The sequence below is a fragment of the Fukomys damarensis genome, unplaced genomic scaffold (genome assembly GCF_012274545.1).
Source record: "Fukomys damarensis isolate Sample0158 unplaced genomic scaffold, DMR_v1.0_HiC HiC_scaffold_3, whole genome shotgun sequence".
NCBI lineage: Eukaryota > Metazoa > Chordata > Mammalia > Rodentia > Bathyergidae > Fukomys > Fukomys damarensis.
Window position 1 is genome coordinate 20,002,051 of NW_022900915.1, and position 15,952 is coordinate 20,018,002.

At 35.9% G+C, this 15,952-nt stretch overlaps 1 protein-coding gene across 1 annotated transcript; it reads right to left on the bottom strand.

Moving 5' to 3' along the window:
- Nucleotides 1-14,308: 14,308 nt before the first annotated feature.
- Nucleotides 14,309-14,869, bottom strand: LOC104850809 (archaemetzincin-2-like). Its single transcript, XM_033765622.1, has one exon. The coding sequence runs from the start codon at nt 14,867-14,869 to the stop codon at nt 14,309-14,311; it is 561 nt and encodes a 186-aa protein (XP_033621513.1).
- Nucleotides 14,870-15,952: the final 1,083 nt, after the last annotated feature.

A 15,952-nucleotide genomic window follows, 5' to 3' on the forward strand; every position in this document is an offset into this window, starting at 1 on the left:
TGCTCCAGAGAAGACTATTGGCTAAGTCTGGGAAGTATTTTAGTTACGGATAGTTTCCCAGATAAATAGCATCGCTGTTTGTCCAGTTCAGGGTACAGACCCAGAAATATGTAACTGCGCTCTCTCAGCAAACTTGAGCCGGAAACTGGTTTGAAGCCCAAGAATTTTATTTCCTGATGGAAATATGAAGCTTTTCACAGATTTCTGTCCAAATGTATATTTGTATACACATTGTGACAACATTTAAAGGCATGGGAAACTTTGGCAGTAGATACAGAATGAATACAACAGAGAGAGAAACATTTTCAAGGAATTATATTTTGAGATTAATTATTCTAGAGCAAGAGGTCTTCCCCAACATTCATCAGTCCCATGTGGGATTTAGTAATGACAATTCAATATTTGCAGGCGATACTAAAATATTCAGAGGGTACTCTGTCAATAAAGTTATAGATTACATATCCAATTCCCAACAATTTTGCATTTAATTTTTAGAATATTTGGGGCCCGCATGATTTAATTTCCCACTTCTTCGTGACTTTGTGTAAGTAGGAGCTTACTTTAATCCAATGTGTGAAGATTGAATCTGCTTGCTCTTTTAAAATCCAGCTTCACTAAAGGAAATAAGGAGTTCTTTTGAAAAAAAACACTGTGATTACTATCAAAGTTGCTACAAGTGTCTTTTTTCTCCTCTTATCTTTTCTTTTTCCATAAATGTGTTCTATTGAATTGTCTAAAATTGTCTAAAATACCTCATGCTATTACTTTTCTTTTCCTAAAAAACAAAAAACAAAACTCATTTTTTTTTCTAAGGTGACTAAAATCACATTCTTGTCAGAGCCTTTATAGTTAGAAGGTTATTCTGACACATTGAGGCTAATGCCGTGTCTCTCCCTCCGTTTATCTTATTTAGTGGGGTCATTTCACTTGAAGGTAAAACTGGAGAATTTCAAACTAACTTGACATTTTGGATGCTGAAGTGTATCATCTCTACCCTGTTGGTCTTCCTAGTTCAGCTGCTTAAACTTTAAGAGCTCCAACCAGATTATCAGTTTATATTTAGTATCAGAAAGTGTGTACTGAAGTGAGGAACTCCGTAAATTGAAGGAGGAAAGACCATGCACAACCTGATATTTAAAGGTCTGGCCTGGTCTACGATCCTGCTTTAAAATTTTGGTCTTTTTAAAATTAAACTATGTGTAGGCCTAGTCCTAAAGCTACTTGCCCTTCTTACACAAGAAAAATTAGGTTAGTATTCCTCCATCCTCATTTTGGACTGTGAGCAAAAAATGAGATTGCAGAAAAATTAAATACCACAGAGCAAAGACAAGCTGGAAGCTTTTCAACATTTTTTCTCTGATGTTTGCATAATTCCTGGTGTACAATAGGCACTCAAATCAATATTTATTAAATGAATATATTGGCAAACCTCAATTTTCTTCCTTAATGTTGCCAGTCTATGCATATTTGCCAGTAAATGAGCGTTTTGCTTATTTATCTTATTAATTTACAAACAGTACGTTTGCATTTTTCTTGTCTCTTTAGTGAGTACTGTCATTCTCAAGCCTCCATTAATCTTCTTAGCAGTTTGAACTCCAGCGGTTCTTCAAGTTTTCCTCCTATTATCTAATTTTACAGCAAAAGCAACACATCCTTACATTTGATTTTGTTTTTATTTAATAGTTCTCACTTTTTTAATGACTTTGTGTGGGCTATCTTTGTCTCTGCAATGTGATTTTAAGCTTAGCGAGAGGAGTGGAAATATTGTAATCCTGTTAATGTTACCATTGGGTCTGATAAAAATATTAAACGATTGTCCTGGTCGTTATATTGCAAGTGACGAACTACATCAAATCAGTCCCCTCTCAGCAGTTACTCATCCATGCTGCTCACGAGTAAGGCTGCTTGGAACATCTGCATTCGAGTGTTTGTGTTTGGATAGGTCTTCGACTCCTTTGGCAAATACAAAAAAGCACAACTGCTGAATTAGATGATAAGAGTATTTTTAGTTCTGTAAAAAAAGAAAAGAGTCAAATTGTCTTCCTAAGTGGCTATGCCATTTTGCCTTCTTGCCAGAAGTGAGCTCCTGTTGTAACAGATCCTTGACAGCTTTTCGTGTTACCAGTGTTTCAGCTTCTAGCTGTTGTAATTGGTGTGTTGCAGTATCTTTTTATTTTGAATTGCATTGACTCTTTATATTTAATTCTGAATGAGAACATTTATTGTAGTAATTTGTTTTTGTTTGCCACAGATGCATGCTATAGATTGTACTCAGAAACTGTATTTAAAGTAGATATTCATCACTAGCTTTTCTTAACATTTATGGATGTAAAGTGCTATGTTAGGGAGTGTATTGTAGGGAGGGGAGTTCCTCTGTTGATTAACAGTGTAGCTGGAGAAAGATTACTTATGGCTCTGTAGGTGAGCATGTCTTGAATCAATTGGCATTTGAATCCATAATCTACCTAAAGAAGAACCACTCTTAACAATGCAGGTGGGCATCACTAGTGTATTGAGGATCCTGGTACAATGAAAAGGCACAGGAAGAACAAATTCTCCATTTTTGAGTTGGGACAAACTGTCTTCCCCTGCCTTCAGGTATTAAGGCTCTTGATTCTTGAGTCATAAGACTCCTATACTTATAACAATGCCCCATCCACCCACCCCACCCACCCTATGCCAGGTTCTCAGGCCTTCAGGCTCAGACTGAATTCCCTCACTGGCTTTCTTGATATTCTAGCTTATAGATGACTTTGTAGTTTGTATAGTCAGTTGAGCTAATTTCCTAATAAATTTCCTTTTATATATATCTGTATATTCTATTGGTTATATTTCCCCAGAGAACTCTGATTAATGTAGTTCTTGAAACTTAACACTTCTAATTTTTTTAAAAGTCAACTGGGAAATACCCATATTTCATTTGAATTCATAGCACCCAGTTTACTGAGTGGCTTCTGGAGCACCCTGCCATTTGACATGCCTGTTTATAATTGTTAACCAGTGAACTATGTCTCCTTTCCTTCTAAAGGCCCATTTGTATCCCTTACATGATGACATTACTTTGAAGAGCTGGGAAAAACTACAAATAACAAAGAGCCACCAAATAAGAAGAAACCTCAACAGAAAGGAATGTTCCCATCTTCATGTGGCTTTAATATGTGCCAGTTTAGCTAATTATCGATCACATTACAAATGAAACACATAAAGCTAACACATGGTTGAATCATTAGCAGAAATGAATTTGGTTTGTTCATTTCATTCAATCAATTTCTTCCTATTTTCTCTTCTTTTACTTTTTCTTCTTTCTACTTTCTCTTATTTTTGAATGCTAGATTACCAAAATGTTTTTTTTTTCTCCTATGAGTCTGTCATATCTGGCCACTTTCTCAGAATATGGTACAGGCTATTTATAGAAGCAGTGTATCTTGGAAAAAACTGTACTTTGCCATTTTTCACATGGGCTTTGTAAGAGGGGAATCCCAGATTTTATTTGGCTTGCTCTGACCATATCCTTTTGTGAGAAATCTGGCTATTTATTTTTATTGTACATCCAAGTTGACATTACACATTTTTTACAATCTTTCCTCTTAATTTTAATGTGTAGATAACAACATGTTTATTAAACTTATTCCAAAAAATATTATAAAGTTGGATTAGTTGGTTTTTATCTATAGTCTATCTCATTATATATAGGATACTTAAGGCAGTATTTGAAACTATAATGAAGATGCAACTTTAAAAATAAAAATAATTTGACTAGGAAAATGAGACTGTTGGGTGGCAGATTAGAATGCTGTCATGTAGGCCATAAGAGCCTATATGATTGCAAAACTTAGGATTTAGAATGAGCTCTAAGCTAGCAGTATGTGGTAATTTGTTATCAGGCTAGCAGCATATACATATTTTACACCAAATTCTAATGGAAATTATTTATATGATGATAATAGTAATATTATCTTATAATTACAAAATTATTACATTCAGCTAGGTAGTTGTGCTAACACGTTCCTATCACTGGTTCAAAATACTGATGACTGCAATTAAAAGAGGAAAGGTTTATTTTGGCTCAGAATTTCAGTGGGCTCAGTCCATGGTTGACAGCTCAAAGCAGGAAGCATACAGTAGAATGGCATGACAGAAGAAAATTATTTCCACATGACAGCCAGGAAGCAGAGAGAGAGAGAGAGAGAGAGAGAGAGAGAGAGACAAGGAGGGAGCTCAGAATTAGAATACACTCTTCCTAATCACAGCCCTAGTGACTCAACCCTGGAGATCAGCCACCTTTCAATGTGAGACTCTTAGGGGACATTTTAGATCTGAATTATAACAGCACCAGTCTAAGAACTTTTCTCATTTAACGATAATGACAATCCTTTGAAGTAGAAACTATTTTATACCCATTTTAAAAATCAGAAGCAGAGTCCCAGCACTAACAAATTTAATAAAGCAAAAGATTCAAAGCATGACCTAAATAGACAATTCTTTAATGGTCTGGCTTAATCCAGAGGTTATGGTAGGTTATCTAAAGGAATGCATAAAAAGCACATTAAATTTTAAAAACAAAAATGGGATCATGCATCTTACTTATATTTGGAATCTAAAATAGTAGAAGCAGAGTTGAATGGTAGTTTCTAGAGGTTTGGGGAACATGACATGGAGATTGGGGAAATGTTTATCAAAGGATGTAAGATTTCAGTTAGACAGAGGAAATAATTCAAGATGTCTATTGTACAACATGGCAACTCTAGTTAGTAACAATGTATTCTGTGTTTGACAATTGTTAGGAGAGTAGATTTTAAATTTTCTCACCACAAAAAATTATATGGGAGGTAATGGTTACATTAATTAGCTTGTTTTATTCATTTCATAATGTATACATATGTTAAAACATCATGTTGTACCTGATAAATCTAAATACATATATATAGTTAAAAACTGGATCATGCTAAGAACCATTTAAAAATCCTGTTATTAATTAGCATTATTTCCTAACTTCTCAACTGATGAACAAAGAATTAGATGGTCATTGTAATGGCTTCCTTATGTTATGATATGTGGCTCTCTTATAATTAATTTACCTATTTTGCCATCTTGTGCATCTAATTTGTATCTAGCTTCTTACAATTTCAAACACTGCTAGGATAAATACTCTTGGAAAAATATTTATGTGTATTTTTCTGATTGTTTTTTGAAGACAAATCTCTGTAAGTGAAATTGCATTATAAAAATTAGTGTCAAAATTTTAAGAAATTAGTGCAAAATTCTTCCCAAAAGTCTAATCAAACTGATAAACTTAGAAGTACAGTATGAAAGTTCTTGTTTCCCATCTCATTAGGATGTTTTGGATTTTATAACTCTTTTTCTATTTTTTGCCAATTCAGAAAAATATCTCGTGTCTGTCTTTACTACAGAAATTGAAAACATTTCATGTATGATGATTATTTGTAATTCTCAAATTGTGATTTCTCTATTGTTTTTTTTGATGTACTTTTTGTATTGTTACTTATTCATAAGAATTCTTTCTAGATATAGGCACTGCTCAGAGCTATTATGCTTGTTGCTATTTTGTTTTGAGACAAGTTCTCACTGTATAGCCCAGGTTGGACTCAATCTCATGATCTTCCTGCCTCAGCTTCCGAAGTACTGGGATTATAGGTAGTGTTACTACCCCTGGCATGTAAGCAGGTTTTTTTTTAATTGTGTTATTTGCCTTTCCATTTTTCTTTTATTTTCTAATATATAAAACCTTATTTCATTTGAGTGTGAAATCCATCAGTCTTCTCCTTTACGTGTTCTGAGTTTTGTTTCATAGTGAGGAAACTCTTCCATAGGTGGTAGCCATAAATTCTCATAAGTATTTTCCTTTTTTCATGTGTAATTTCATATGAACTCCCATAAAATGATTCGAGACTAACTTTCCAACAATGACTAATGAAGAATCAATTAAAGCTCCTAGTAGTCTTATATTATTTATGGGTTACTTTTCAAGGTAAGAAACAACATCTACAACTACAGTAAATCTCCAAGTATTCTGAGAGTAGAGAGTTGCTATGAAAGTAGATTTTAAATGTTCTAACCACAAAAAATTGATATGGGAGGTAATTAATATGTTAATTAACGGTTTAATCATTCAATAATGTACACATGTGTCAAAACATCATGTTGTGGACAGGGGATTTAGCTCAGTGGTTCTGCCACCTGCCTCACTAGCACAAGGCCCCGGGTTCATCCAGTACCAATAATAATAATAAAGAGCATATTCTTAAACCTGAGGACCAGTGGAACAGATTAGAAGATGCAGAAACAACTCCAGACACACTCAGACACATCTTTGACAAAGAAGCCAAACACCCTCACTGAAGGTAAGATAGCCTCTTTAATAAATGGTGTTGTAAAAATTGGGGTTCAACTTATCAAAGATTAAAACTAGACCTATGCCTCACCATGCACTAAACTAAAATAAAAATGGATTAAAGATCTAAATATTAAAACAGAAATGCTAACCTGGCTGGAAGAGAGGTCAGGCAGAACTCTTGAAGACATTGGCCCATGCAAAGCAAACCACTGTACAATGAAACACCCTTGCCAGGAGCCCTCACAATTCTCTTATAAACATAGACTTAAACATCCAAGTCAAAAATTTGTCAAAGAGAAATCTATTATTGAATGTACATACAAAGGGAAGTTAGCAAACAATTCTTTATCTTGGAGTTAGGAAAACTGAGGAACAGGATATTTGGTCTCAGTTTAGGTGGAATCATACCTTGCTTAAAAAAAAAAGATGTTAAAATGGAAACTTCACATATGTTATTAAATGTGATGACTTAATTGTATCAATTACTTTCCACAAGTTTAATAACATATTTTTTCTGATAACTGTCTAGAGCAAATTAAAGATTACCAACTGTGCAATGTGTTGGTTAGACTTCTCCAGCTCTCCCTCCCTTCCTCCCTCCCTTCCTCCCTCCCTCTCTTTCTATCCCTCTTTCCCTTTCTCTCTTGTTTTCTCTCTCTATCTCTCAGAATTGGTTCACCCAATTACACAGGCTGGTGAGTCTAAAATTTGTCAACTCAAGTGCCCTAGTATGAGACTGAAGGGTGGAATCTGCCCTAGGACCAGGAAAGGCTGATGATGACACAGCTTTCAAAGAAGAAAGAGCTAATGGTCCCTTGCAAGGCAATAGGGAAGGGGAATTCTTTCTTACTCTTCTGAGGATTCTGGCTTTGGTTCTAATCACAACTTCAACTGGTTGGAGAAGGCCCATCCACATAGGGAAGGCAATCAGTTTTAGTCAGTCTACCAATTTAGATGCTAATACAATCCAAAACACACTCACAGAAACACTCAGGATATTTGACAAATAGAGTACCTAGGTAACCTGCAATCAGTGAAGTTGACAAATAAGGTTAACCGACAGTATGTATAATTTTGAAGTTCAGCTGTGTAGCCCAGATATCATCTATGCTGCCTGATAATTGAGATCCCAAATAAAATTCATTCAAATTCCATTCTATCTGAAGTGGATGCCTGACCTTCTCCCTCCTTCTTTCCAGGAATTCTGGGTGTGTGAGAAACTGACTTATGTTCTTCCCAGCCTGACTTCAATCTCTGGCTTGAGCTGTCTTTTTAAAGGATATCTCAGTGTCCCATGTGTATTGTGTAATTGTGTCACACTGTATCAGCTGAAGTAAAGCTCAGCTTCTTTGCCTTGTTTTCACATGTGATAAAACCAACATATATGTTTTATAGACAACTAAGGTAGAAATATTATAGGCAGTCAGATGGAGCTGGCCTCAGGAGAGTCAGGGCAGAAGATAAGAACAAGTCAAAAACTGGCTGAAAGTGCATCTGAAGAAGATTAAAGTCACAATAGCCAGATTTACATACTTCCCTAAGAAAGCTTGTGATTACTGGTAGCATCTCTTTGAGATTTCCCATATAAATAAACCATTATTTCCTTAGGGGTGGGCCATTGCTTCCACCCACTAAGACCAAGACTAGGATTGCTAAAACTAAAACTAAAGACAAGACAGACTATAGATTATCAACCAAGGTTGATGATGTCATCCATATGATCTTGCTACTACTGGATCAATATTAGCGAAGTGGCTATATTGTAATTTTATTAGTCAATTATAATTTGACCCACCTTGTACCTACCCCCCATGATTTTGCTCTATAAAACTTTTTAAGAGAAGTAGGTTCATTGGCAACCCATTTGGGACCCTCCTGTCTCTTAGGAGCTTTTCCTATTCCCCATTCCTATTCCTCAATGAATTTTCCTACTCTTAACCTCGATTGTTCTTAGACTTCATTCTTCAACTTTGGAGAATACTAACTCAACATATCTGACACCTATTAGGTTGGGAGTTATGTATTTTCCCCTATATAATATGCATGTACATAAATACACACACACACACACACACATACAAGCATGTTATCCAAAATATATATGGTAGATTTCATTGAAGATCTCTAGAATATAGGACAATTTCCTATACTGGGTGAACAAGCACTTATTTTAGACTTTTTGTATGTTAGACATTTTTTTTATCTTAAATACTTTGACCATTTTGGTCCTCTGAAAGTAGAGTGACTATACCCTAGGAACTTGCATTATAATTAATTAGGCTCAAGACCATATTAGAATAAGGGCTTATGTTTATTTTTCATGTATAAAAACAAGTACAAAATTAAGCTTTGCCAATATTAGATTGGTAGTAGCATATTTAAAAAAATTTATAAGAAATATACACATATTTGAAGTACATGCTCAAAAAGTATTTTACTAATTATCAGGCAGAATCAAAAACACATTTGAAATTACTGCTTTAACTACATTCTGATTTTTTTAATCTTTTCTTTCAAGCTGTTCTTTCTCTCTCATTTTTTTAAAACTATGAACCACATTTAACTTCTTTATTTTTTTTTCTCTCATTGAGTTTATTGGTACCTTTTAACTCTACAGTACAGTTACATTCATCATTGGGATCTTGCACGTTTACATGACAGGTCTTGGTTCTCATTTTTTCCCCTTGTCCCTGCCCTCCAAGCTGTTCTTTTCTCTTAAGTACTTGTTTCTATCCTCTACTAAGCAAAAAGAATGCTAGTAAAAGTAAATTACCCATCTCTTATATTCTCATTTGTTGTAATGAAACTTTCTCCAGAGCTTATCCCCAACTCTACTCTAGGTTTTCTTTTGCTTAATTCTCTTTCTCTGTGTCTCTGTGTCTCTGTATCTCTAACTCTGTTTCTGTCTCTGTCTCTGTTTCTCTCCCTCTGTCGCTGTCTCTCTCTCTGCCTCTGTCTCTGTCTCTCTCTTTCACACATACACACACACAATTAGACTTTGGAGTGATGTGTAGATGGCTAAAGAACATTTTCCTACCATGACCACTGAGAAATGCTAATGCATTTCTAATAGTGTAGAAAGGTGAGAAGATGAGCCCTGGTTGTAGTACCTTGAGCAGAGAATACTGCCTTCTGGGATGTGGAAGGAGCACCCCAAGGGGCATTAGCAGGATTGATAAATAGAGCTATTGCCCAAGTTGACAATTGTAGCAGCTTTTGTTGGCTCCTGTCCTCAGTTTGTTTGGCCTTGCAAACTTTGTTCTCAAAAACCATCAGTGATGTAAGACACCATTACTCTTTGGGACATACGTTGAGAAATGCTGCATTATGCCAAATCAAAGCTAGTGTAGCATACATGTAGCTCATAAGTTGACCTTAAAGGCACACTTATAGAAAGTAATTATTTTTTCTTTTAAGGCATAGATAATTTGCTATCCACAAAAGATTAATATCTTTTTTCTTTACTGTAGTTTTAAAGAAAAACTGATGCCTATTTGAATATACAAGCTTTTGATGATTTTACTTCCCTTAGGGAAGTTAATATTACCAAATCTTCAATATGCTAGTTATACAAATATGCTGTCTTCAAATGTAATAATATTAACTATATATTATATACTTATAATGCCACACTAAAATTTAAGGACATTGAGTACCTGATACCTATCTAGAAGAAGGGGGAATATTTTGCAAATGTTCATGTCCATAGAACATATGATAGGCTTGTTGATTTTGGGAAAAGAAAACTTCAGTGAATCCATGCTCACTGTCTTTGAATATTTAAAACAGTCTTCTTGAGTCGTGTCTGAGTACAACATCTCTATGTTTAATATATCCATATGTCTTAGTTAATGTTCTTGTTGCTGAGACAAAATACTCAACACTCAAAGTGAAAGGAGGAAAGGTTTACTTGGCTCCCAGTTTATAGAGGTTTCAGTTCATAGTTATCTGATTCCAATGCAGGGTGGCATGGCAGAGAGGCATCGCAGAGGAGAGACAGTTCATGGCAGGCAGAAGGCAGGGGCAGAAAGGCAGTAAGCAGCAAGCTACCAATGATAAGAGAGCTTCTATCTATCTATCCTTTATATCTTATCCAGCCTATCCACCCTTAATGCAGATAGCACACAGGGTGCGGCACCCTTAATCCTGCCCAGAACTATGCCAAAACAATCAGTGGACTAATTTAATAACCATACAACCTTGATCCCAGCATCACACACTCCAGATCCAGCCACCTGCAAAAACCCCACTTATGACTGTATGAGGCTTTGGGGGCACATCTGGATACAAGCTGTAACATCAAGCTTCTCAGTAATGTAGAAAATCATAATGGCTGTTTTGTGGTTCAAATAATCTATACTAAAGTAAAAAATGAAATATGGACCATAGAGACGGGTTACTGCATCAAACACTTCTTTTTCTTTCCAGGCAAGATAGGATTTGGAGTTTGGAGGTGGTTTCCTGCTGATATTGGGAAACAATGAGGTTTTCTTATCATGAGTTTACCCAGAATTGGAATAAAAGCCAATTAAAAAACACAATGAATTTCTTTGTTGTCCTAATCCTACATTCTTGAGTCTTCTTCTAATTGTGTATTTCATAGAAAATTTCTGTTTTTTTCTATTTTACTTATCAAAATACTTCTTTTATAATTAATGTAGAACTATCAATGCCCAGAGAATCTATTTTCTGCTCTCTTTTACAGAGGAGTCAAACATTTCACATAGTTATATATAAATACGATGTAAAAGTCTAATTTGAAATACACATTGTGCAAGTTATGAATATTTTCCAAGGTTGGCAGAAGATGATTATATCTCTAAGATTTGCCATTTATATCCCAACACATTCAGAGATAAGTCAATGCCTTTTTAGGCTGACTGCTAACAAATTACTTTAGGTTAGAATGTTTTAAATGAGTTCAATTATATGGCAAGTTTAGTAGTCACACTGATGAACTGGTAATTCCATATACTACAGTTATTTTCTATTTTCTCTACAGAGATTCCAGGAACATTAGCCATGGAAGTAAGAATTTAGAATTTAGTGGCATGTTAGTATGTTAGATTAGTTGTCTGGAGTACTAAAATAATGACAATTTCATTTCTTAAGCTATCACTTAGTGTTAGGCTCTATGCTGAATACATTATTAATAATGATAGCTAACATTTATAGAATGTTTATGGTGTATCAGACACTTTGCTGAGCACTTCACAATCATTTACAGTGTTAATCCTTACAAACATAAATATGTACTGCATCGTTTTACAAATGTAGATACCTAAGCAAAAACCAGAGTGAATTTTCAGTTACATGGTTAATAAATGCTGAATCTAGAACTGATTTATTAGTGTGTTAAGGTAGCAATTACTTATATTTCTGAAAGATGAATCAACTCTACTCCCAAGCTTCTCCAGCTTTTGTCTTTTGGGTGATAGTACTCTTTTTTATTTTTTATTTTATTTTATTTTATTTTTTGGTTTTTTGAGACAGGGTCTCACTATGTAGTTGAGTCTGACCTGGAACTCACTATGTAGCCCAGGCTGGTCTCGAACTCACAGCGATCCTTCTGTCTCAGCCTCTGGAGTGCTGGGATTACAGGCATGTACCACCACACCTGGCTCAGGTGATAGTACTCTAAAAGTACAAACACTAGTGACTGGGCTCTGACAAGTGCCTAGCAGATGTGATCTGACAGACCTGATCTTGTTCAAACAGAATGAATCCAAAATTCATCACCAAGTTCCTTTTAATTTTTTCTGGGAATCTTGGGAGTTTGGACACATTATTTATCTTTTGCAGAATAACAAATTATCTTAAAACTTAGTGCTTTAAAACAAGAATAATTGTTTGCTATTTCCTGTGGTTTCTTTGGGTCAGGAATTCAGTGAGGACATAGAGGAGATGGCTTTCTTGTGCAGCCTGATCTATGGCTGTCATCTGGAAAGCTTGATGACTGGAAGATAGAATCATCAGAACCCTTACTTGCCCACTTTTTCAGTGGTTAAGACTGGCTGCATGCTTATCTGGGGCTACTGGTTAGAATGCCTACACACACACCACACACAGACACACATACACATACACAGAGCTGTTCTATTTCTCCTGGGATTCCTTACATAATGGTGATATTGTTCCAAGTGCAGGCATCCTGAAGGAAAGCATGAGCCTGCGGAAATCATGCCGCCTTTTTAAACCTACCCTCAGAAGTCAAGTGGCATCATGTCTACCCCCCATGCTATTGGTTGAGGCACTTATAATGATCTTTCCGGTTCAGAATAAGGATCACAGACTCTATTTCTTGGTGGAAATGTTACAACACCCCATTATAAAAAGACCATATGGGATGATGGTATACACTAAGGTGGACTTCTTCACAATGTAAACTTTCTATACCAAGCAGTAGTGAGAAATTAAAAATTTTTTTCAAGTCACTGATGACTCTTAGCTCTTGGTTACTAGTCTAGTTCCATTAATGAGTTGTCTAGCTGTTCTGTATATTATCTCCCTATTTTCTATGACACACACACACACACACAAACACACATGCCTTAGAATATTAGAAAAGCTCTATAAACTCTTTCCTATGTTTCAAGACTTTTCTCTGTTAGCTTCTGCTTTTTTTACCCAGCTTTTCTCTCACAGAAGCAAAAACTTTAAATGTCTTCTATATTGCTGCAAAAAGTTCCCTTAAGTTCTGCCAACTCTTCATACCCACACTTAAGTATAGATCCACTTTGTAGTCCTTATGACTCGGTGATGTTGTCTGATAAACTCCAGGCTATCTCAATCCGAGCTTCAGCCATTCTTCCCCATCCATCTCATTTTGCAAAGGAAAAGAGCAGTGATGAGATTTATTCCTCCAGTTATATGAATTATCTCCTACTCACACCCTTATCTTCTCCACGGAAAGGCAGAAGTTACTACATTCAGTGGTGGTTTTAAACAATACTCCCCACCTCCTGCACACATTGCACTGGTGTGCATTGGACTTTAGCCAGTACTATCCACTAAATTTTCCATCTCTGATTTCCAAAACACTCAGGGAAAGCTTCAGCCTTGAGTATTGTGAATATTGCTTAAGAACAGAGCTTTGGAGGCAAATGTGACCATCCAATAAAGAGGTCCCTGAAATTCCCATTTATGTCTAAACCAAATTGGTAAGCTATGCTTTGTCTTCTGGTTTATATAATTTCTGGTCTGGTAGGACTCCTTTTCCAAAGTCCATCCTTAAATTCTATAAACCCAAGTAAGGCTTTTATGGAAACATCTAAGTATGAAAGAAATGCTCTTTGAATTAGTCCATAAATAACCAGATTCTGGAAAAGCAATGCTTCTAATGTGGTAGCCATAATACAAATGATATTTTCTCTGCAGCCATGTCCTCCCTTGCACCCTGTCTCCTTTCTTAGCTAAACCACCTAAACTCTCTCCTCCAGTTTTCCACAGACCTGGTGAGGGCAAGTGCACAGTGTGATACTGCATATCTCCCTACTGTTGAGTGGGCTGAGGTACACACTTGTGCTACACAAGCTGAGATTGCTTTCCTAAGGCAGTGGGATGAGACCAAAAGCCAGAAGCTAAAATGGTCTGAGCAATCACAGCAAATCTCTTTGCAGAGGCAGAAGCCCACAGTAGATGCAGAGAGATTACACAGAAGCAAACTGTCTTCTGAGAGCTGAAGAAAGAAACACAGTTCATAAAAGCCATCTAATTCTGGCTACCATGGCCCTAGAAGATCTAGATACTCCTTTTGTCCTGGGCTTGATGAGATTTTTCCAAACATTGGAACAGTAAATTAACCTTCTTGATTCAGGTAATTTGCAACCAAATGATCAGAAATGATTCTGCATAGGACATGAGAAGGAAAATGGAAAAAAAATTGTTGCAATTAGCTTTTTTTTTTTTTTTTTTACTGTGCAAGTATTTGTTTTATTACTCCTATCTGAAGACTTATTTTTGGAGTACAGCAAGGCATTTCATTATCCACTGTTTCCATTCCTGAAAGGCTTCCACGGGCTTTGGCAAATTCACACTGTTCTCACGACTATGCTTTGGAGTTGCTCTTGGTGTGTCAATGGATTCATCGTCGATCCACCTTGCCAGTGCCTTGTATCTTTCTACAATACTGAAGCCAATGGAACACTGTAACTTGCATGAGCAGATAGGGCAAAGGTTTAGAGGGAGCCTGCCAGCTTCTTCCAAGTGGTTGGAGACTTGCATTAAGCATGCACGCCACTGGCAGTGTCGCAGTCCAAATATATGTCCAATCTCATGGGTTAAAGTCTTACAGGATCGCAGAAGTAAAACACTAGTGATTTCAGGAATATAATAGTTATCAAAAATGGAATAGTCACTGGAAGATTTTTTGTGGAGCTTCTTCACTTTGCCTTCATAGTGTGAGGTATAGAAGTCCCTGCCATACCTGGAAAAGCTGAACATCCCCACACCAACTGTCAGAGAAGCCTGTCGGAAGATGAAATTCCACGGGTCTCTTGGGTAAAGATAAGTCATAGCTTATTTATTTACTATTTTATGGATAAATGTTGTAAATATTGGATAATATAAATTAGGGAGTTTCAAGAAAGTATGACTGATGTTCCTCTAGGATCTTTATCATATATCTAGGCCCATTAAAAGAGTAAAACATACATTAGTACTGAATAAATTGTCATTGAGAACTTCAATCATAGACATATGAGAAACTTTATTATGAGACTGGGGCCTACTGTATTGCTCAGATTGGCTTTAAACTCTTGAGCTCAAGTGATCTGCCTCGGCCCTTTAAGTAGCTGTGACTACAAGTGCACACTGCTGCACCTAGTTCAAAGACTTCCTTAAGTATACGCTCTTAAAGTATTTCTGAAGATATTTTGCATATATTAATCTCTGAAGAGTGAACTTTGAGAAGACTTCATAACAGGGCTTTGCAAGATGCTTGAGAATATACGCGTCTGTTTTCGCAAGAAATCTCTACTCTGTAGAGTTCAACCAACTACACAAAAAAGTCACAAGAAAACAAAAATGAACTTGTACATTTTGATCTTTATTTAGATTATGTGAAATAGGAATAAAATGTCCAAAGGGAAAAGGGAAAGGGAAGTGTGAGAGGTAGGGGGAAGGAGAGAAGGGAAAGGAAAAAAAAAGGTAAGAAAAGGAAAAAACAGAAACAAAGTCTTTGTAAATAGGGAGGGGTTGAGGGGTAGAAGGGAGAGCAGGGGAGTGGTGAAAAAACAAGAACCAAGATACATCATGAAAAGGTACATATTCTCAATGATGAATGTCATCATATTGTATACCTAAAAAATACCAATAAATTAATGAATAAATTAAAAAATAAAATAATAAACCTGTAAAGGATTTCTGAGAAATGTATACCTACTTCCACAAAATGGGTCAAAATACATTGACAAATGTAAAAATATAACAGATTATGGCAACAGTTTAAATCATAACTCAGTAAATAAGGAGTTTAACTCTGTGTAAAGCTGTATGTGAAATTCCTTGTGTTAAGAATTCATACATCTGACTGACAATGGACCACGTAATGTGCCAAAAGGACATAGTTCAAAGGAGAGGGAATAGGCTCAACATTCA